Raw genomic sequence first — 24,378 nt, forward strand, 5'->3', positions numbered from 1 at the left:
AAAAAGACTTCAGTGTAGTTGCTAAGTGCTTTTTGTCATATCTTTATCGATAACAAGATCAGGGAATAAAAAATTTTGGGTGAGTTCTAAACCAATCGCTTAGAAGATAGAATTCCATGAAAACAAAGAAGTAGACCTAATGCCTGAATTTCAAACGCGTGTAATCTTAGGGGTTAAAATTTGTTTGAGAACATTTTGTTATTTTGCAATCTAATTATTTTCAATACGAAGTACTGATTTGCATGCATTGTTTAATTTTTGTAACACCAAAGCAGTAAACGTTTCCTAATTTAGCACCAAAACTTGTTCTTCCTAAGCAAGTTTAAGATGATCACAAAACTGCTGATCGATAAACACTTGTTATGGAATCATAAATCTATTCCAATTGGATGTACACAATTTTCACAAACGCTATAACTGTCGATGTCATTTTCATTCAAAATATTTGATTCAACTGTCGCAAAAATCGAAAATTACGATATCGTAATTCTATGATTAAAGGTGTCTTCGTATGACTGGACCAATTTTGGTCAAACTTGTCCCAAATAAAAGAACTCTCTTCCACCCAGAACCCAATTAATTTTTGTTTATATACAATGAGTTTTTACCATATTATTATTAAAATTTTCAATGTTTCTCATAATTAATAACTGCATCATTTCTTTCTGATCAGTACAATTACTCGAAGAACAGAATATCACTCTACTTAAACATATTCAGCAAATAGCACTTTTCAACCCCCGTCTCCCTTACATTTTTCACATATCTCCATCCCTCCTCCTTCTTCTATGAGTCTACGTAGAATTTTCGGTTTTACTAAAATAAGACAACATTTCAAGTAGCACGTTCAGCTGGTCATTCAGAGGTTAACCTAATTTTGTACTTACGGCTAATGGTTATTTGAAGTTGTGCAAAACTTCTTCATTCGTTTCAAGATTTTCTGATTAGAGTTACACCTACTTTTTCTGTTCTTGTTTTGGCGCTGTTCAAAATAATTCTTCTAGTGAACCTACCAAAATTCTTGCTAAACGAAGGATCAGAAAAAAAAACTTTAAGTGCTAATTTTGATGAATAATTCACAACGAAACTTGTTTCTATAGTACAAATGAGTAGAAATTAATTATTCAGAACGATTGATTCAATTTTGAAACATACTTGCAGAAAGTAAGTATAATTTAAAAGCTTAAATGATGGTATAAATTTTTTTTGCGCACTACCCTATAATTCCAGAACCGGAAGTCGGGTCCGGATAAAATTCAGGAATTTCATATGCAAGACCTATCATTTGAACCTAAGTTTGTGAAAATCGGTCAAACCATCGCTGAAAAAAGTGAGTGAGATACATTTTGGACCTGTATATATCATGATAAAGGGCACTATGACTAACCTTTCAAGTACGTAGAAACATTTGCATACAACCGTATCAAAAGTTGCATTTACCTCCCCAACATCATTTTATCATTCTACGCTCAGAAATCCTATTAATGGAACACTCGCCTAAACAAAAATATGCGTACCCTCGTCGATAAAGGCTGAATTGGAACTATCTATAGCTTGTTCGGTAGGGTTTCTAGGTTTCAAACCATTTTTATTTACATTATCAATTGTTACCGAAAAATGGAATATAATGACTTAAAATTAAATGAATTAAAATCGAATCTCAAAACCAATATAGCTCAATTACGAATCGAAATCTGATCTGAAGAAACTGTTAGTTGAACGAAAAGAATCTAAACTTAAAAAAGACTAAAAGTAAGAAAAAAGATATTCCTGCAATTGCAACCGTTTGAGACATGGAGATATGATTCCATTTTTGGGCTATTTTTGGCCACCGGATGCTACACGCTAGACTGGTACTGTCCGGGATAAGATAATAGGTATTATCAATTTCTCAGTTCCCAACCCTCAAAAATATAGTTTATGAGAGAATTGTGAAAATTGATTTATCTCTAGGTAATTTCAAAATCGTGCCACCTACTTAAAAATTATGATAATCTCACTTAGAAGTGGTTTCGCGTTCTCATTTATTCAAACTACCAAAAGGTAAACAGCTATACATAGATTCTGTTCACTTTATACAAGATTCTATTTACGCAATTTCTTTCATCGACATTTGCTAACAATGCCTGTCGTGGGATACTAAAAACAAGTTGAAGTATATTCTGGATTAGTACTTTTAGAGAAGAAAAAAATTCAAATATTTTGTAAAAGATGAGAGTGTCGATATAGGACACTCTTTTATGTCAAATAATATTGTTCGAAAATAAAAACGATGCGGCGCTTTTAGAAATGGATGAAAAATTATGAAAAGATTTTTTTTGCAACGATAACTGTTTCATCACATTATGATACAGCTCGAATAATGAATGTCTTCACCGTCGTCGTCTTCGTCGTCAACATTATCGTTGTCGCTGTCGTTGATGTACAGTTTCTCACTAGCACTGGGTACATACAGAGAGCATTGTTAGCCAACAATGAACAGTTTCAGTAATTTCCATTTTCTCCTTCCATCAGCAAATGGAACGAGAAGCACAAATATAGCAATTGTCTACCGGCAAAAGTTCGTTTATTCGACTAAGTCGACGAGGAACGAATATCAAATTGTACAACGCAAGTTAATTTAGTTGGGGAAATAGACAAACAATCGCGCCCCTTCTGTCTACCATTTTGACGCCGCGGACAGATTACATAACAATTGACAAAAAGACTTTCCATCTTGGCCTTGTACCTTTTTATTTAGGATTTTCTAGCGCATTAAGGTTAATTTTTCGTTCAACCTGCTGGCCTACTTTAAATCAGCTGCTGTTGTATTTTTTTTCTTCTATTTCGTCTGCATCACCCGAGATCAGTTTTGAGCAGTCATCGCTAAATGCCACGATTTCTGATTTCCCTCTAACAAAATCTAGACAAACCGGTTAACCTTTACTGGTTCATTATGCTCTCGAATGCGTTTGCAAAAATCATGTAAATTATGTAAACACGTCTATTGTTGAAATTTATGTTTAATTGGTGATGAACTTTCTTCAAAAACTTATGTTCGTCTTTTAAACATCTATAGAAGTAGGAAACCATATAAAGAACCAAACAAAAGTCAGATGGGTATTAATTTTACTTTATTATATTTTATATGAATGGTGTTATGCAAACAATCATTGACGATTTTCGGCCAGCAAATGGATCATAATTCAACTCGGAAGCATGGCGATCAATCATTGCTGGTTGTCGAAAGACGTAGCCGTAACGACGTTATTGCTCTTTTATGCATCCTTTCGTCACAACACTGTCAAGCAGTAAATCACTGTGAAGACGGTTCATGAAATAATTACAGACAGTAAGATGAATTACCGTAATTATAATTTATCGCAGATTGGGGAACTACGTTTTTATACACTTAATTTGCACTTTTGATCAATATGAAATGCAAATTAAACACAAATAAATTTTTACCTAAAATGTTTCGTTTAGACTACATGCATCTTACTGTTACTGCCATTGTTATGTATATGTTATTTAGTTGATATTATTGCATTTCTTAAGTATAAAGTCCGTGTATGCTATTGTCAAATCGAGCTATCACGATGATCTCCAATACAAGAATCAAATGCCAATTCTTTAAAGGCTTCCATTTATGAGAAAAGCATTGTTACACCAATGGGTAGATTAAAACGAGGCTGTTATTCCAAACCAGCGTTGTTATTGTGATTAATTTTCGGCGCCAGGTCGACCCAATTGATATTGGCAGTCGGGTGACACTTGGTCATTAATTCATTTATTCAACCTGCATATGCGGTAATATTTATTCTCCCTTGTGAAAAAACATGTTTTAATTTGCTACCAAACAAACGGTGAATGAGAAGGTCCCAATACTATGCATATTTCTTTTTCCAACATCGATCAGAGCAATGCGATAAGTGTGTGACCCGAGTTGTTTATTCGTGACAGCAATTACGCACGCGCATAAGTAGGCCGTAATTTATAGGGCGCGACTCCTTTTCTCATGACCTCACTATCATTGCTACACAGTGTTCATCGAGTAGTTATGTAATATCTGACCATTTTATGCTCGTTCACACAATTAACTGGCACTTTTCACCGTCAGACGCCGACAAAGAATCAGGGTAAAACATCATAGTTTCACTAACCAATTTGTACAAACTTAGGAAAGCTTAGCTCTTATCATGATATGCTTCGAATTTGTAGAAAATATTTCAATAATCTCAAACATCTGCTGCATTCTTTATTATGACGTTACTATTTTGAATCAAGCGAAAAAATAGTTATTCCCACTCTAATACATCATTTGTTGAAACCTAAAATCAGTTTCAAACCAGTTCGCTTTCCTTTGCCCTAATTTATAGCAATTATTTTCGTAAATCTATTGTACCATCTTACATTTACTAAAACTATGGTAACTTATTAATTGAAAAAACTAATTAATTTGGGAAATATATTTAGTTATTATAAAATCTAAAATGAATAAAAAATAACACAATATCCGTTTTACCCAGAAACCCTTCATAATGTGATAACATATAATAAATTATCATTACATCAACCACACGATCAATTGACATATGTACTTGGCTAATAGAGTGATTTAGTCCTGAGTTATTGATTATTGAGAGTCATTTCATTGCAAAGCGATCAGAAAACGAATTTTACCAAAAGCGAAAAGATCGATGCATGGCTCGGTTTCGAATTATTCACAGTTTGGGTGGTATTCGTATTTTTGACGTCTATACTATAGAGCATCATATAAATTGTTAGTACCAATTATCTGTCTCCGGTCAGAACCACCCATAGGCATAGGACGCTGGTCTTACAAGCCAGCTGTCGTCTGTTCGAGCCCCGACCTGGAAGGATTCTTAGTATCAATAGGATCCATAGTACTAGCCATGCAATGATTCTGTACACTAAGAATCGGCTGCGAAGTCTGTTGAAACAGAAAGGCCAAATTCCACCACAGGAATGTAATGCCAAGACTTTGGTTTTTGTCAGAACCACCCTGGAACCCTTGTGAAATTAGGTGGTAAAAAAATTAACCATCATCTGGATGGCTGCTTCTGTGTAGTAAAAGGCCACAATTACTAGAGTTATCATTTCCCTCATTTCAATTATATAATATTTCAAATTTGCTAAACTCTCTTAGTTCGGTTAACTGTTTTTTTTTAATTTACCTGTCACAGTTCTTTATCTTTTTTTCGTGATACTTACCGTCTATCAATTTAAATTTAAATAATCTAATTTAAATGTTAAAAATCACCCATCACAAGAATCCATTAATATCATAATGTAATCGTATAAATGAATATGTTGTATAAATAAAATAGTATATTTTTAGTTGAATAAATAAAATAGTATATTTTTAGTTGAATAAATAAAATAGTATATTTTTAGTCTGGCGCTCAACGAATAGTTTTGTGCGGAGATTTCACATGCATACTTGATTCATGTTATTTGTCATTTCGAGTCACGTGCTCAATTGGATATCACAATTATTGCTTGCCAAATGACTCAATAACGGAATGCATATGACTGTTCTAGAAACCCGCTGTAGGCAAGAGAAAAAGTTCTGATATCGTTTACCAGTTGAAGGATTGTGTGTAATGGAGTTAGACAAATAATATTGGTCATCGTGAGCGCGTGTTAAACAAATCAGAAAATTTTTGATTGAATCAATAAAGAGATTGTTCTGTAGAAGCGCTAATATCAAACTAATAGATTTTCCTTACTTTACAATGAATTAGCGCGCATAATAAGTGGCCATTAGATAACAATGTTCAATATGATTATCATAATGGAATTATACTGCCATTTTATATTTCGTATTCTGGGAAAAATGTTCAAATTGGCAAGATCAATATCAAATTAAAATTTAAGCGACGTCTCTCTAAGCAACCAAAAGTTCCAAATTACCTGCCAGGCCCGTGTGGGGTTTCAAGAGAGGGTTCAAGAGAGGGTTCAAAAGAAGGGGGGGCAGGTGTTCAAGAGGGAGAGGGGTTTCTAGGAGAGTGGAGATTCATGGGTGAGGAAGGCGCACAAATTTGAAGGAAAAGTCAAGTTATTTGCACTTTTATATAATAGGTACTCTATTGTTCATGGAACCTAATGTTGAAATTTTTTCCATTTTTGTGGAAAGGGGGGTGGGGCAGGGGTGTGGATGTAGTTGTTAAAAACCCCTAACCCCCCCCCCCCCCCCCCTCTATGCACGGGCCTGGTACCTGATCAATATCCACTTTATTAGAGCCCTAAAGTACGCGTGGCACTTTTTGGCAACTTGAACATACAGAATAAGTTCTGAGAAAACTTTCTCGCTGCTTAAAAATTGTACAAGGAACTGCTTCAAAGTTTATTCTGTTGCGTCGGGTGAACATTCAAGTATGAGTAATTCCTTTAAACGGACTGTTCAGAATGGTTTGTATGCTTTGTATGTATATGTTAAGTTTATCAATACAAAATTGTGGCTAGTGAGCTTTTTTATCCATTGTGTCGAAGCCATTAGAGAGAGATTCGTTATTGACTCAAATGATGGGATGACAATCTGTACATTTGCTCAATTTTTTCTTAACAGAAGTATTTCACATTTTCACATTAATTTTTGGTGATATTGCTTTTTTTAAGCTAAAGCGAATGTATGTCGAATTCTGTTGATTGTAGGATAAGTAATTAGAAAAATAATAAAGATAAACGTTAACTACTTAGTCGTTTGACAATTTTGCTGTCCGAAAACATAATTTCGAACAAATAATTTTTGGGAGAGACGAAGTTCGACGGGTCAGCTGTTTGATATATAATATAGTTGGACTCTACCACTTATGTGATGCTGCCAGTTCAGCACCTAATGACCATTAATCACTGTGCCGAATTTATATTTTGAATGATACTAGTTTTTCAAAGTCCTGTATAGAACTGTATCAAAAACATGCTATTTTATCAAAAAATTTATTCTTTCGGCAAAACTTGAAGCTTGATTTTTAGGTTTTAAATAACAAATTCGTTCCATATTTGATGGGAAATTGCATCAATTTTGACTTCTGATGTTTCCAAAACAACAGTAAACGAAGCAAATTAAGCGTTGATTTGCTCCGTTTCGAATGAAACTTTGTCGACAAGCCATTTATTTTCCCCGAACAATATGCCAATTAATTGTTAGAAAGGCACAATTCAAGAACAACCTTACACCTCATGTAATAGTATCTTAAGAATGCCTTCTGCTAGGAGAAAGGTCAACTTTATTGATTTGAATTTGTAAAATCATATTCTTGTGATTGAATGAATATTATTGATCAAGAATAAGAAGTTTGGAAAAGTATATATTTTACCCTTGCAACAAGCACATTTTCAAACTATTTGACTTTTTGGAATGTGTAAACAAGCATACCTGACTAGGCTTAAGGTTGCTCCGCATTAGGCCGATCCGCGATTTCCGGAACCGACTTTTTTCTGCTTCGGCTATGACTGATCTGCAAATGCACACAGCTGGTTGCATCTAGTCGTTCAAATACCGGATCACTTTAAAGCGGTCAATATAACTATATTGACATTGCACCAGTTCTCGTAAATATTCTCGATGAATGGCCAACATGCATTATTGAGTAAATTTAAATTATCCGTCATCCGTCATCCATCATGAGTAAATTTGAACAATCTGTCACCCGGATCTGTATCTTCTTCATTAAATGCTAATCATAAGACGTAAAATTTGCCAGTGTACTCACCGATAAGGGGTGCGAATCGCCAACTATTGCCTATCAGTGGTAACTCTTTAGGTCCTGGAACTTCGGAGTACGGCTTGACACGCCCATCGAGGTCTGCTATCCGTGAATCAGCACAAGGTTGTGCTGTTCCAGTTGAAGCCACTTCGTTCGGTAGCACATTTATAGCCGTTGAGAATGCTGATCTCTTGAGTAAAGAGTTTGCGATTCTTTGTCCTACCATTTTCGTTGCACTTTGGTTTTGCCTGTTGAAAAATATAGAAAAATTGTGAAAATTCGCTCAGAAATAGAAAGGGAAAACATTTAGTACTCTGATTCAAAGTAGTGTCAAACTGCCTAGCCTGTCTGATTGACTGTTCCTGCTCGGGAGATTAAAATCAAAATCCAGTGCCAACGGTGGAAATAGTTTTGCCATGCGGATTCTCAGACAAAGTTGTTTAATGTATGCAAACAAACCGGTTTCTGGAATTTAAATCAGCTAAAAGGTAGTTTATAATCTTAAGTTTTTTCCCTAAAAATGAAAGACTGAAGGTCAACATTACGGGAAGAGATAGAACATTCAGATGATTTTTCTCTCATTCATTTATCGATGTGGAATGTTTAGATTGACACCTTATTTGTTAATACTAAAATACAAAGAAAATAATTCGTCAATTTTTCCAATGTTCTGCGTCGATTGCTCAAACCAGTGTTCGGAAATATCCAATACACACGACAAAAAAGGTGACACAGAAATATTGGCTTTTAGTTCATTTTTAGTTTCCATTTGAGCCCTACCATTGCAAGGAAATAGTTTTGAAATATTTTCTCAAGTGATCACCATTAAAAATCAATCACTGCATCAACCATTGTGCAGTTTGATGTGTTTTTATTGTATATGTCTCGAAGTCGTTATTACATAATTGATTTTTTCTTAAGCCCTATATTATTTTGAAGGCTTTCGATGTCTGTTTCTTCGATAAATTGCCAAACAACAAAAATGCATCGATGACGAATCTAAATCAATACAAATCAAATCATAGGGAAGACAAGACACTAGTTCGGAAACTCGCGATGAGACGTTATTTCAAGTCATAATGATGTTATATCATTGGTGTTCGAACACGACCTTCCAATTATAAATGCTCTAAATAGATTTTAGCAATTCATGGATTTTGTAAAATATTTTTTTCATTCTTCTCGCAACCTGTGCTATTTCCGATTGCATCAGTTACATTAAATAAATAACAACAAAAACGCAAAGTATGGTTTTATATTATTTTGTATGAATCGAATAAGATCATTGGTTTATTACTATTTTCGTTCTAACAGTATATTAATGCGTCAAATACTTTCATGTGTTTCCTATCTCAGCATGAATTCAAATTTGGATTAAAGTAATTATTAAAATCAATCAGTATCTTAAACAGTTCATCGTCAAGCAATCAAAAGTCCAATCACCCGAACATGCCAACTTCGTAGTGCAAACACATGAGCTCACAATGTTAACGAGCGGATTGGTGACTCTTCATACAAAACGTTTGCGATGAGCGAATATGGAAATTAGAGTGAAACCGGTTCGAAATTCATCTTTGAGACCATCTGAAATTATTCGTCAAACCAAGGTCTATCAATCCACAGAAAATAGCTTTAATTTGACAGAAGGTTTGTTGAACTACACGTATTAAAATTTCATGCACCCACCGGAACAATAATATAGCTTGATTTGACTCGGGAAAGAAAGGTAGAAATGATTGATTTTGAAAATTTAATTAGAAGGTGAAGCTCAAAGACCAGATTAGATCAGAACAAAACAATGTTCCCCGACATGCATTCACAATGTCTTGAAAATATACAACATGTACTAAAAAGTGGGTTCTATACGCTGCCAATGGGATTGATCCTAAAACTTAGAACATCACATTCTTTATTTCGAATATATGGAAAAAGGATGCTTGATTGATTTTCGAGAAAAAACAGCTTGATCATTTTTTTTCGTAATCTATTGCCGTGCCAGTAACCAGTTCTGCATATCTTCATTGCAATAATGAGGCTGACATTCGATGATATTATTCCATGGTTTTACTCTTCGTCATAATGTATGCGATGGTCGATGCCAAAAATCTGTGTTAAGATGTTCGTTTAGACTTCTTATACCTCGAATATACCCGATCAACTGGCCTGAAACTTGCGCTTTTTATAACGAATACATGTCATTTACAATGCAAAAATTTGTTATTGTGTGATATGCGAAAACAGATTTTTCGAAATACTCCAACACATTTTCAAACGTTAATCGTTACCAATACCATGAGATAGTATAATGATATTTGCAAAAAAAAAACAACTCGGTATGAAACTGCGTTTACGCAAATTCCCACATTTTTACGCAAGATTAGAACCGTTACCCTTTTCAATGTATCTGGAAACGTTTACCTGATTCATATCACGAATTCGTTTTAATGGTTCTAAACTGAATGAGCGTTTTCATTTTGATTCGAGATGTCTCATGTCACTTCATCAAGATAGATTCGTTTTACATTTGGGCGCACTGCCTATTTTTTTGCAGTGCTCCACGGTGGTCATTGTTGGCAGTATTTTGACAGCAAATTAGATTCAAAACTAACTCGTGGAGATGTGCCCAGTATTCGATTTCGCTGATTAATTTGCAAGAAAATTTCTGATTTGACAAGTGATGGACGAAACATAGGTTTACGTTACAAAAGATTCTTTGGATGCAAAGTGTTTAAATAAAATAAAAATTCTACGGTTCTACGAGCTCACAAAGGTCTTGTGAAGAACCTCGACCCATCGAATTGCCCTGCATTTCACCCGATTGAAAAATGTTGAGAAAATTACTCGAGATAATGAAGTTGCTAAAAAGATGAAACGAGGTATTTCAAAAAATTAGTTTATCATTTCATCGAAACTAGAACAAAATATGACTGCAAATACTTTTCCTGAAAGTGCGAGGAAAAACTTCATTTTTGCTGCTCAGTATTTCATTTTTATCATAACTTTCCCGAGTTAGAGTTGATTTCATGTGCTGGCACTGAAGGAACAGTCAACATAATGTTTCCTATAGAATATGCTTTTATATTCAGTACGATTCATACGATCCAGCAGTTTCCGTCAACGGAACGTCGTCGTTTTACTAATATCAAATGAGTTCTTCATTTGCACATTCCGGGTCAGTTGTGAATGTCAACGTGTGTCAACAGCAAACTTCGGCAACATTCCCTTGAAAAAATATTCGACGGCCTATGACTTTTGCGTTTAAGCACGACTCGTATCAGCTCCCAGCTATGGTTGCTGATTCATAAAGCCAACGCTTTTTGTTGTGGTGGCGTTATTGTCAGCAATATGTGAAACTACACAGTATATACCTCTCTGATACTTAAAATCATAATTTTTTCAATTTCAAACAGAGAATTGAGAAGTTTTACAAAATTTCGTTTAATACCATTTCTAACCGGTAGTTTGACTACATTCTAACGAAACAGTTTACTTATGTTGGCGCTACAGCATGAAGAAAGATATGAACACTGATCAACACACAGTATCTGAAATCGAACCAAAGAACCAAAACGATCGGCTTCAAGGCAATTGTATACAGATGACAATTGGGCCAACGAGGTGGTTCGTATGCCTACCGATGAGACAACTCGCGTAACGATTTGGAGTCAAGTTTCGGGATCCACTTTGACGTCTTCGACGTTGTACTTTAATAGAAGCGTCGCGTCGGTATATTTAAATGTATATTATTTACACTCGGTGAGTTGATTTCATCAAGAGCGCAAAAGTTTTCAAAATGGCAACGAAAGAACAGTGCGCGCGTGAAAAAGTTTTGCACGAGTACTTTGAAAACAAGGATCTGTAGCATCGTGCTATTGGAAAAAAAAGTTGGGAATCGCAAATTCTACGCTGTCCGATGTCATAAAACGGTTCTAAGCAAGTTTGGCTGTTGCTCGGAAGCGACGATCCGGAAAAGAGCCGTCAGATCAACCGACCTTGTTCTTAATGGTCACGAGACCTCTGTTGGATGACTGCGGTGGGTTGATCGTGTCATCAGTATGACGACAACACCAGAGAAAATGGTTCTTGAATCTGATCCAATAAGCACTAGCACAATAAAAAGAAATACTCTGCGAACAAGGTGGATCGATCAAATGGTGGCTGACTTTCGAAGTATTCGTGCCTTGAGTAGCTACATAGTGACATTTGCTAGATACAGCAAACAACACCACAGGATTAAACTGATCTTATTTTTCTACTTCTTTATTTCTACCTATTGATAGCACAGAAACTTAGCTTATATTGCCAGTTCATTTTCGTATTTAAAATTTGGCATGTGGTAGCATGCTAGTCATGGTTGATCACTCACAAAAGCCGCCTATATTATGGCGCAATATCAGTAATTTAGAGATGGTGAGAGTTTTATGATATGCATTACTCATAGTGATAATAAGCTTTTGTATAATCCACACTTTTGATGAAGGTTTGTTTATTTTCGTCTGGGGATAAACTGCATTAGTACTGGCTACTCTCATTCTGACGTAATAATAAACGCTGGAGTAATGTCGTAGGAAAACCCGAACTTCTTTCAATATTGATCATGGTGATGTATCGACATTAAGTCATTCAATACACAACATCATTGACGTCAAAAACGACAACGTATGTTCTATTCGAAATACAAAAAAAGTTCCAAGTAAACAATATTTCTTTCGCATAGTCGCTCAATCCGAAATTTTCTGGTTGACTTCGTTTTGCATGCTTGACTGGAAAAGCTTTTTTTTTATTTAGTCGCGTGGTCAAATGTGGCAACACTTGAATAAAACGTATATTAGACTGTTGCTAAAGTCTTAGTTTACGCGGGCCATACATTATTCAAACTTTTCTTGAGCCTCGCAACTCACAAATTTATTGAGAAATAACCATGGCTTCACGCTTCGATAAACCATGAGCATTTCAATTATGCTTTTGCATTGATCGATATCAGCTTCGGTGGTTAAGCCATCCTCACAACATATAAGTACTGTTTGAAGTAGGCGAACTTGTGAACAGGTGTGCCACTTCTACCGATAACTACTACCTTACCACTATTCCACACATGTGAAGCAAAACAAGTTTTAAAGAGGTTTTAAAAATAGATCTGTTGATGTATCATAAGCGATTATGTCTAGGACAGGCAATGTCATGTTTCATATAAATATTTCGGCGTTTTCCAAACCCTGTAGTTAAAGGTATCAGTAACAGTTTGATCGAATTAGCATAATGAGTAAAAACACAGCCACTACCAGAACGAAACTGCAATCAACGATGCAATTTTGTAGCAGGTTTACGCGGAAGATCAAGTTCAATATACCGTCGATACAAGATCGCGGTTGAGCAACTTTTCGTGTCTTGTGGAGTAAAAATGTGAAAAAGAGAAAAAGAGAGCGACGGTTTGTCTGGTAGCACACACGAACAATGCCGGATGAACACTAAAAGGCGTTTCGCGCCGACAATGACGTAGTCCAACTAGTTCCTTTTCTTGACGAAGCAAGTCAGCGGCAGCACAGATTGAATTATCTACATACAAGAAAGGTGTGAAATATGAGAGAAACTAAGTAAATTACATAATAAGCGCTTGTCATCATTTCACTTTCGTACGGCAATCAGCCCTGTTTAGAAAAATGCAGCTTCATAGAAAATTTGATTCACGTTTTGCTTAATGGTAGCAAATTCTAACACACTAGCATAGTTCAACAAAATACTTGGAGTGTACAAAAAATTAAATAAAAGCTATGCCACTGTATCCGAATGGTTTTCGAGCTCAGTGCCAACATACTTCACATCAAAAGTACAAAAGAAACACTTACTTCCTATAAATGGACAGATGATGTATGGGATGGCTGCTTATCTTTTGGTTACTTCACAAAGTTCCTAACATGAAGAATTGACAAGAACTAGACACAGATGTTGTAGTAAATAAAATACCTAATTCACTAACCGCAAAAATGCGGGTGTTTTTGGTTGAATGAACCAACACGACACTGATTTAAGCTTTACAAATAAATTTCATTCAACTTGCAATGCACTTTTAAACCATTCTCACTTTATAATAATACCAACAGTAGCACGCAATCACAGAGAAACTAGTTAAATCACAGTGAGAATATAGAACAAGGATTGAAAAGGTACACGCTCACTGTAAAATAAGACACTTGAGGCAGCACCTGAACGGAGGACGGAATAGCTGTTACGATAGTTAAGAAGCCTGCGCGGCACCGATGCACGTTGGCTATCTGTTCACCGCCAAATACCGATTATAATTGAAGCCTCGGTTCAGATATTCAACGCAAATCAGTCGTCGACCGTCGTACGCTAAAGGTTCGCGAGACACCACACAATCGAAGAATCCGCGAGACTGTCACAATAAAGCTGTGAGTATGCGATGTGAGTAGACAGCCCTTGCCACTTGCAAGTCGTGAAACAGCTCTATGAACACAAAACGAACACCAACACAACAATCGTTCGATCGCGAATTCAAAACCACGTCACTGTACGGTCACCACCGAAAAATTGTTTGCACGCGTTCGATCCCCGCCTAAATAGTTTTTGTACGTTGCCATACGAACATGCGTGAGCTAAGAGAGTACACCTCAAGTAGGCAACGCTAGTGTTCCTAGGCGACAGCAAGGCAATCGTAGTATCGACTGACTTTTACTGAAGGACTGCAACACGAAGGGGTAGCTTCGCTTCTTCTAACTAAAGTTGAGTAGTTTAGCAATCAAACGGCTTCACGCGCACATACAGGCAGGGAGCAGCATGTTTATGGAATGAAATTTGTGGCTTGTTATGTCCAATTGGAACAGCCTTACAGGCTAGCTGGTGGCTGAACACGACGCAAAACAAATAATATCTGAACGAGACGAAAATTAATATGTGATTTATTGAATGAGAATTGTTTGACATACAGAAAATTTTTGAGTGAGACTGGATTTTATATACCTACCTATACACCTTACCCAACACTTGACCTGTATCACATACAAGGAAGGCGTTTGAATCTTATGTTAAGTTTTTCTAAATAGTTATTTCATTTTTCTTTATTTTAACACTAATATCCATTGTAACAAATTGCTTTGGTTAGAGTGTAGAGATTTACATTGTAGGGTAAAAAATTGTTTGTGGTTGATGTTGAAAGTTAAGTAATTACTTCGAGTGGTACTAGCGATGACAGTTTGGTCCGTGTACTACACGTCATGATCGGCAAGTTGTATAAGCCGGGGTAAAATAAATGATATTAATAATAATAATAATAATCGGCAAGTTGAAAGAAAATCTACAGTGTGGATCAGTTTTGTCTTTTTCACTATCACGGCGAAGCCCGACTATTGAACGAAAGGCCGGAAGACCGAGTGTCATATACCATTCGAATCGATTCGTCGAGATCGTAAACTGAAACTAATTCTTGTGACCATCTTTTTACTTATTCAAGCAATCTCTCCGGAGATAGTTTTGTTGCTCACTAAACCAACGATGAGGGCAGTAAATCTTATTTCTTCGGTTCGCTACTGGCCTTATTGAATATTTATGTTGAAATAGTATCAAACTTGTTGCTTGTAGACTAATTATTTATCTATTAGTGTATTGTTACACATTTGTAAGTAACAGACACATGTTTTGGAATGTTAACCGTTGTAGTCGGATATTGCAGTCTTAGCTCACAACAGTATTTCTGGAAACAAAAAATTTTACAAAAACAATTTGTCATTATATAGAATACCAAGGATACTGTTTAAGTCCACATTATTCAAATTTTAATTGAATGTAGAAGTGTGATCATATAGGGGAGATCGGGACTAGTTGGCCTAACGGCCGTTTGGCAGAGCAGCTTTTCTGAAAAGGCTATTGTGCTCAGTGGCGACATCTATAATGATTTCGGTGGAGCATTAGGTCACCCATATACCGACGTAATTTTAAGTGTTTCTGTGTTGTCGTTTGTGCATGCGCATGTTTTTTTTCTTTTTTCGGCACTGATGAGTAAATTTCTGTTTTTGTAACGTAATACGTGTAACGTGGATCTATTTATATTTGGTTTCCAAAAACATGGTACCATTGGAAAGGGTATTCAAAACAAAATGGCATATTGGTTTTCAGTATAACCTTACTTTTATTTTTGTTAATCGTGATTGTTCTCGAAAACATTCATTGGAGCAGGTTGGCCGAGTTTTGTGCGGGGTTGGTTGGCCGAGTATAGAATCCATCAGTATAGAAAGCCATCCTAAAATTAACACACCTCTCCCAAAGGCTGATTCGGAGGAGCGTCAAGGTCGTGAATCCCGAATTAATCCAAAATTTTAACAATTCTCTAATAAAATCTGCATTGGAGCAGTAAAAAATGAAACCAAGCGTAAGCGCGAACGCTGGTGGAGGAAAAGGTAGAAAAAAACTGTAAATGTTCACTAATGCGGTTGAAACTAATTCCAGAATAGTTAAAAAGACTCAAAAATCAAAAAGGAGAGTTTTTTTACGTACTTACATAATAAAAATTATGCATACAGACTTTTTTAACTAATGAAAACGTTTATTGAAACAATTGATATGTTTCACATATTTTTTTAAAACTCGGCCAACCTACCCCGGCTCTGGGGTTGGTTGGCCGATTTTTGTCTCCGCATTTGTTAATAACTATTTTCCTGATTTTTATAGGGTAAGGGCTCCCTATTTCATCTCATTTGTAAGGACGTCGCCTCAAAACCCCGATTTAGCCACTAAAATCACTATAACTATTTCATATTACTGCTTCATTCACCTTGCTCCACGTTGAAAATTGATTCACAATTCTTGAAAATTTAACTAATATTCATAAAACAGCTAAAAACGCTTATGATGTGTTCACTACTCTGCTCCTAATTTCATCTCAATGGATTTTTATTCACCCTATCGTTGGTCCTTTATTCATCCCATAAATTAGCAATGGCGACAGCAATCAAAACAAAACATTCCACTATTACACTCTCAGGTTCAAAATGTCAGAATTCTTCTTTAAAACGGCCTAAGGTCAACTATGAGAAAACACACGATATTTTTAGAACCAGTTTGAAACCACTTCAGCGTTTAAATCGCTTTAAATTTAAAATTTTACTGTAAAGTTAATTTGGTGAACTTTAAATAAAAACAAAAAAGGAATTGTTACTATTCAGGCATTAGCCCTTCTTAAAACAAAATGCAGTCAGAGATGCCATTTATACGATTTATCTGTATTGTATAGATTTTGGCGTTCGCATACTGATTTAAATAAGATTACAGATTTTATACAGATCTAAATTTATTACAGATTTGTACAGGTTCATAAAAAGTGAGAAGAAAAATATTAGAGTTTTCTCTCTGAGTATCTATTAGTATTTGAACACAGTGATTCTTAAAAATTTTATTAATCAACGGACAAATCGTATCTTAAAGTGGTTAAAGTTTTATGCAGATAATTGATTATGAACACTGACAAACATTTGTATTAAAATTTTAAACCAATTTGAACTGATATATATATATATATATATATATATATATATATATATATATATATATATATATATATATATATATATATATATATATATATATATATATATATATATATATATTTATATATATATTATATATATATATATATATATATATATATATATATATATATATATATATATATATATATATATATATATATATATTGTATATATATATATATATATATATATATATATATATATATATATATATATATATATATATATATATATATATATATATATATATATATATATATATATATATATATATATATATATATATATATATATATATATATATATATATATATATATATATATATATATATATATATATATATATATATATATACTAGCTGACCCGTCGAACTTCGTCTCGCCTGAAAATATTTTTTTTAATTTGTGTTTTCAGACAGCAGAGTTGTCAAACGTTAATGTTTCTTTCCATTATTTTACTGATTACTTGGCTTACAATAAACGAATTACGACAAATTCATATCCAGCACATTAACTTCGTCCCGAAAAAAAAATATCATCAAGAATTACTGTGGATATGCTCAATGCTTTTCTTACGCAAAAAAACTAAAATGCACCGATTGCCATCTCATCCTTCGAGTCAGTGTATTGAACAGAGATTGTAGATCTCTCTCAAACTAAAGGTTTGACATATGGTATGATGGATTGGATTGAATCATATCTGAAAATTGGCGACTGCGTTATTCCTTCATTCATCGTGAGCTCTGGCGTTCCTCAGGAAAGCCATCTAGGACCATTCATATTTCAGCTATATCTAAATGATCTAAATTTCGCATGCAATGCATGAAGCTATCATTCGCCGACGATTTCGAGCTGTTTTATCTCATCAAAGATCTGAAAGACTCAAATTTCTTGCAATCACAGTTGGACGTATTTTCTAACTGGTACAACGTCAACAGAATGGTTATGAATGCCTCTAAATGCTTCGTTATCTCCTTCTCTCGCAAACGAACCACGACCATGTATGATTACACTATTTCGCAAGCTGTACTGAAACGGGAGACATCAATTAAGGATCTAGGAGTGTTATTGGATTCAAAGCTTAGTCTCAATGATCACATAGAATATACCCTATCTAAGGCATTAAAGATGCTAGGTTTCATCTTTCGCATCTCAACAAATTTCAATAACATATACTGCCTGAAATCGTTATATTGCGCTCTAGTTCGCGAGTATGCTGTTGTCGTTTGGGATAAGCTACGCATTGAAACTGTTCAGTGCAAGTTCATTCGTTTTGCTTTGCGTCGCCTGCCATGGAGAGATCCATTGAATCTTCCAAGCTACGAAAATCGTTGTAGGCTCATACACTTCGATTTGCTATCAGTCCGCTGTGATACACAAAAGGCTGTTTTCGTCGCGGACTTAATCCAATCTCGTATTGATTGTGCAGATCTCCTACAACAGCTAAGTTTTGATATTCTTCGGCGTAATTTGCGGTTTAATCCCTTTCTCAGAATTCCTCGTGCTAGAACTAACTATGGCTTTAATGAACCGTTTTCGAGCATGTTTCACGTATTCAATACTTGCTCTGATGAATTTGATTTCAATTTATTTCGTAAATCCATTAAAACCCGTTTTCTTCGAATCTTTTCGCGTTAGTTTTATTAAGATAATTAGACGATATCAATAGTTGTTAGTTAGCTTTGTAGTTTAAATAAGGGTAATCTAAGATTTCGTTATGTATCATTTGGTCAAACGTTATCTGTTGATACAAAAGATGAGAAGGTGTTATGCCTGTTGGAGAAGGAGAACCAAAATCTCAGCTCCAGCAGGCTTTTCCCTTGCTCCTAAACAAACAAATAAACGGATGGAAAAGAGATGACCAAGATAAATACTTTAAATTGATCCCACAAATATCCAAAAGCAGTCCTCGGGGATTGTTGTTTGTCATTGGATGTTAAGATTTACTTGTACTGAAGACGTTTAAAAATTTAGTAGCAGATCCTTAGGGATTATCGAAAGTAATAAATTGGTTTTTAACGGTTGTCCATAACCTGCTTCACCGCTAGTGATATTACTTAGTCGTGTTTAATGAATGTTCGTAGCATGATAATGACAGGATCAATTTTCGATTAACGAATTAGCGATAAAATGAAAAATTCTTGGACATTCGAAAGTTCAAATTACCCTTTTATTAAATATTGTGTCCATGGATTCGTTCAAGAATTGTATCAAAAGGCCTCTCATTCGTCGAGCCATCACATCGCTTTGCTTAGTATTCAGTCCTGAGAATCAATATTCTGTTCTAGCGGAGTGAACATGAGGAGTGATTATACCAGTATTCTTCTTATCGTTAAAGCCAATATATAAAACAGCAGATCTTACAACTAATGGTATTCTTCTCCTTCAGATATGATATTCACGATTCGCATATGGTAATTCGTCATGTAATCCAAAGTTCGGAAAATGAAATGATTTGGCTTAAGCAGCTTACAAATGTCATGAATAGCATCCTAAGCAGACCGTTTTGAAGTAAACCACTCTTGAAAACTTACCCGAATCGGCTGAACAAACTTCAGCATGCTAAATGCCAAGAAAATATTTTCATCTGAACTCATTATTTCAACAGCAGAATCCTATCATTGATTCGTAAAAAAATCGTTACATAATTTGATTTGTTCAACTCACGACCACGATGGCCAACATTATTCATCTAACTACATCTACTGGTAAATGATATTAGAACTTGTGCTTCTGTTTACTGTATAGCTAAAACAGTCATGTGCATTCCACCATAAGGTCATTTGGCAAGTAATGATTTTGATACCCTATTGGGCACGTGTTTCCAAATTACAAATCAATCATGCATGTAAAATCTCCAACCAAAACTACTCGTTGCGCGCCAAACGATTTTCCAACGATCTAGTATTCTTTCCTTCGACGGTCAAGCACTTATGCAACGCGTTGCGTGCCAAACATCAATCGTAAATCTAGCAATCATTGGCGGCTTTTTCAGTGGAAAATTCCTTTGTCCATACAAAATAACTTTATTGGTTTTTCCCACTTTTCCGGTAAGTTTTCCTAATTTTTTTGATGTACGAACCCGGTGGGGGTAAAAACTGATCAAACAAAAAAAAAGCATCTCAATCCGTCCATCCGTTCTTACGTGATGCGATTACAAAGAATGATCTCTGCATTTTTATATATATAGATATATATATATATATATATATATATATATATATATATATATATATATATATATATATATATATATATATATATATATATATATATATATATATATATATATATATATATATATATATATATATATATATATATATATATATATATTAAAAAAATTCCTCGTTGAATATTCTAGATAGATAGGAGATATAAAGAACTATATTTTGACATCATTTTATTAGTGAAAACAGATAGACTTTTTATGCAAAGTAATACATATTTTCTATGAAAATATCTGGCATCTCTGTGCAGAGCTAATGTCACGGACAGTGCGGTAAAATTTCATTTTCAATCGAATAATATAAGATGAAAATGAAATTTATGGCCGCTGACAGTCAGCATATCCCTACTAATTCATTTGACTTTTGCTGCCATTTTCAAGTGAAGCTCCCGGAATTCATCGTCAGTTGATTAATCGTACCTAGTCATTTGAAGTTTTGCTTGCTCAGTTACGAGTGCCAAGTAGTCTACCTGCTTCAATGCCTTCGCTCTTGGTAGTAAGTAAATTCGAACGAATAGAATTATAAATGGAGTAAAGTATTAAAAATGAAAACTAAAGGAGGAAACAATTAATTTATATGTATTCTGTGATTGATATTTCAGCTTTCTGGTTTGTCTTTCATCTATTATCTTGAACCAATTCGAATGTTTACATGAACCTCATTTGAAGGCCGCTCTCACACTATTGAAAATATATTTTGTCATTTTAAGAGATCAACTGACGGTGGTTAAACTGAGCCTCAATTGAAGAGAAACGAGTGATGAATTGAATGCTGCCCGTTCGGGCCGTCAGCAAACATTGTGTGTGTCAGAGAGTGAAGTTTACTGCCATAGAGAGATCGTCAATGTGTTCCGCATTCAGTTTCAATTGAATTGAATGAAATTTTACAGCACTGGTCACGGATACCAAAAACATACTTTTTGATGATAATTTGAAGAAGAAAAAGAATTTTTGTTTTGTAACATTATGAGATAACTTGGCAACTTTGCGAAACCAAATGAGATGAAAACAAAGCGCAATCAAGTGAACTAAGTGTAAAACTTTCATCTCATATTTTTGAAAACTTTTATTTTATTGTCGGGTAATTTTTGAAGTTTTTAATCGTTAATTAAACAAGTGGCAAGTGAACATTACTAATTATGAAGTCATCCAGAATTCAATGGTAGTGTAATTTTGCGAAATAGTGATCATGTTTTGAGACGAATCGATTAGTAGATATTCAGAAACATGACGAACTGTAAATCTTGAGACGAAAATGTGTCCTAAATTGAAGAGTGAGTTTATTTTAAATAAAAAAAAACGACCGACGAATTTAAAAACATTCCTTTCAATGAGAAAGTGTAACAATAGCTTTTATAATTATTTTAAAACATTTCACAGTTTGGCTCAGGTAGGTTGTAAAATATTATTCATGTTCAAGGTAATGAGGTTAGGGAATGAGATGGAAATAGGAGCTCAGATGAAATAGGAAGCCGTTACCCTAAACGAATGAAAAAAATCACACATGTGCTCAAAAGGTGTATCTTCATGACAGAGCAAAGCGTTTATCAGAATGTCTAACCAGAAAGCGTACATAAAATCCGAAAGCGAAACTCGGTCAACTAGCCCCGGACTCCCCTACACACCAGTTAAGTCAATGTTATGATAAAATGATAAATACTTATTCCTCCCGCCTGAGTTAGATTCCAAACTATCGAATTTTATTATTTTTGTAAATGAAACAAGTTTTGTCGATGAAATGTAAATATAAGTATCTTAATACTAATACAAATGCGATTTGACAAAAAAATTATCAATTTTTTTCTGATCGTTTTGCGATTTGAAAATAATCTATCAAATCGTGTCTAATTCGGCTAATCGACAGTTTAGCATGCATGAGTCAAGCATGTCAATATGTGCTTACCGGCAAACGGTGAACGATTTTTTTTAAAGGAGACATCCTCTGAACATAGAAATTTAGAAAAACCATTAGACGTTTCCTGTTGATATATTGAAGAGTGCATTCCTTTTTATCGACTAGGTGCATAGCAATTTACTTACTCAACATCTTAATATGCATTCCAGAAATAGATTGGCCGACGCGTATGCACTGAAACTATCCATCATTGCGGCAACATAAGTCGTTTTTAGTTGCATTTTGTCGCCCATCTACTAGTAGTGTAACTTTACACCCACGCTCCGAAGAGCATGTTATGTTGAATCCTCTTATCGCCTCATCTGTCAGTACAGTACCAGGTGCCAGTAGGAGGGCTTTTGCTGTGATGAAATTGCGTAGGCAGCACAGGATAGGTCCACAGGTGGTAGAGGTTACTATGCCACTGCAGTGTAGAGCGACTGTCAGATCCAGTGTCTCTCTCTTCGAAGAGTTATCTTGAATGGGAGGTTGAAGTGCTCCTGGAGTGTCGTTAGCAAATATTATCTGCGAGCAAAACTGAAAGAGACTTGAACTATACGTTAGAAAAATAGCATCTCAACTAAACTGTTACGTCGCAGAATAATATGTGCTGCTTTCATACATACTTTATTTATGTTCAAGTAAGCCAAAAGATTCCATCGAAAAAGGTTAATGCTTAATGTGTTGAACATTGACTTTTTAATGCTTAATGTGTTGAACATTGACTTTTTAATGTTCTGAAAGTATTAGAAACATCATGTTAAACATTGACTCTCAATGAAGCAAAAAAAAACATGCGCTGTCAGCAATCTTAGTTGTCAGAAAATATTTATAACTTTTTATCAGAATTCGTTTCACCTATCAATTTCCGTCTAGCTTCGGAGAAAAGTTTTATTAGGAATGATTTCTTCTTCCATGTTATTGATTGTCTTTCAGGATTATAAAATGAATGATAAAAATCAACTATTGCGCAAATCCGTTTATATTACAAAGTTAATAACAGAGATAACATATATCGGTATATTGAATACATAGTAAAAAACACTTGATATTAATATTTCAAACAGTAAATTAATATTTTTCTCGGTAGCCGGCTGTCCAGATCAACCAATATAACCAGTTGAGGCTAGTTTCATTTATAAAAAATAGGGAAGTTTTTATTCTTTACGCGATAGTATTGCAAATTTTTCTTCAGTTTCCTTGAATAAGAGCTGTGAATCAAGACTTCCCGGGACTTCAATATAGGATATTGTTGAAACGTTCACTCGGGAAGTCAGTGAGTTTAGTGGTGCATCCGAGCACCTTGAAACCGGAACATACTAGGTCGCACGCAAATACAACCATTACTGAAATTTATACTAACAAATATCCTTCTCCCGTGACACTTGTGGAGTGCGCAGTAGTATATACGGCCTCTAGTAACAACGAGTGTTGGACTAACATCCCTTCCCATTCCTTAGACGATCTACGTTCGGGCCTGGCCGGCGGCGGCACTGATCAATGATTTCTGGGATTACCAGAAGATGTACATTGAAGGATGATTTACCAGTCCCAGGTCGGATCATCTAAAAACTCCCTGTACAATTTCAGCTAATTCCGATCAGTAACGGAGTAGCAACCAGGGGTGATCGCTCAAGCTCAAGCTCGAAAATTAAAAATCTAATGTAATAATCTTTCTTCCAATTGGCAGATCCATGATCAACGTTTGTTTTTTAATCTTGGGTATTATTGACTTGTTTTGTGCAATTTGTAATTTTGTAATTGATATGTTCACTGAAAAGCGTTCCCTAAATAGCCATAATATCTTTCCGATCAAGCCAAATATTGTGATTGTATGTCCCATCGATGTATATATGATTATGCACGCTTAAAACGTAACCTTTGGGACTTTTCTCAGACAGTATTTGAAAGGGCAAAATTTGGTAGAAATTTTTAATAAAACCAACTACCTAGTTGGTAAATCTACGTATGAACTAACGACATTTTGCTAATTGATCTACGGCG

At 34.9% G+C, this 24,378-nt stretch overlaps 2 protein-coding genes across 14 annotated transcripts in view; one reads left to right on the forward strand and one right to left on the reverse strand.

Moving 5' to 3' along the window:
* Positions 1-14,416, reverse strand: part of LOC131438488 (probable cytochrome P450 49a1) — a 33,164-nt gene extending 18,748 nt beyond the window's left edge. The window contains exons 1-2 of one of the 5 annotated variants that reach the window (XM_058608555.1): positions 13,916-14,416; positions 7,719-7,960 (exon numbers count right to left, since the gene is read on the reverse strand). In XM_058608555.1, coding sequence (XP_058464538.1) covers positions 7,719-7,938 — 220 coding nt within the window. In that variant the 5' untranslated portion in view covers positions 7,939-7,960; positions 13,916-14,416. Of the gene's footprint in view, positions 1-7,718; positions 7,961-8,025; positions 8,164-13,558 lie in introns of those variants that run through there. The other 4 variants (XM_058608553.1, XM_058608552.1, XM_058608551.1 and 1 more) reach the window with 4 other exon arrangements.
* LOC131438489 (G protein alpha o subunit) overlaps positions 1-24,378 on the forward strand; it is a 146,905-nt gene that overhangs the window by 88,060 nt on the left and 34,467 nt on the right. The window lies entirely within an intron of this gene.

The sequence above is a fragment of the Malaya genurostris genome, chromosome 3 (genome assembly GCF_030247185.1).
Source record: "Malaya genurostris strain Urasoe2022 chromosome 3, Malgen_1.1, whole genome shotgun sequence".
In the NCBI taxonomy this organism is placed as follows: domain Eukaryota; kingdom Metazoa; phylum Arthropoda; class Insecta; order Diptera; family Culicidae; genus Malaya; species Malaya genurostris.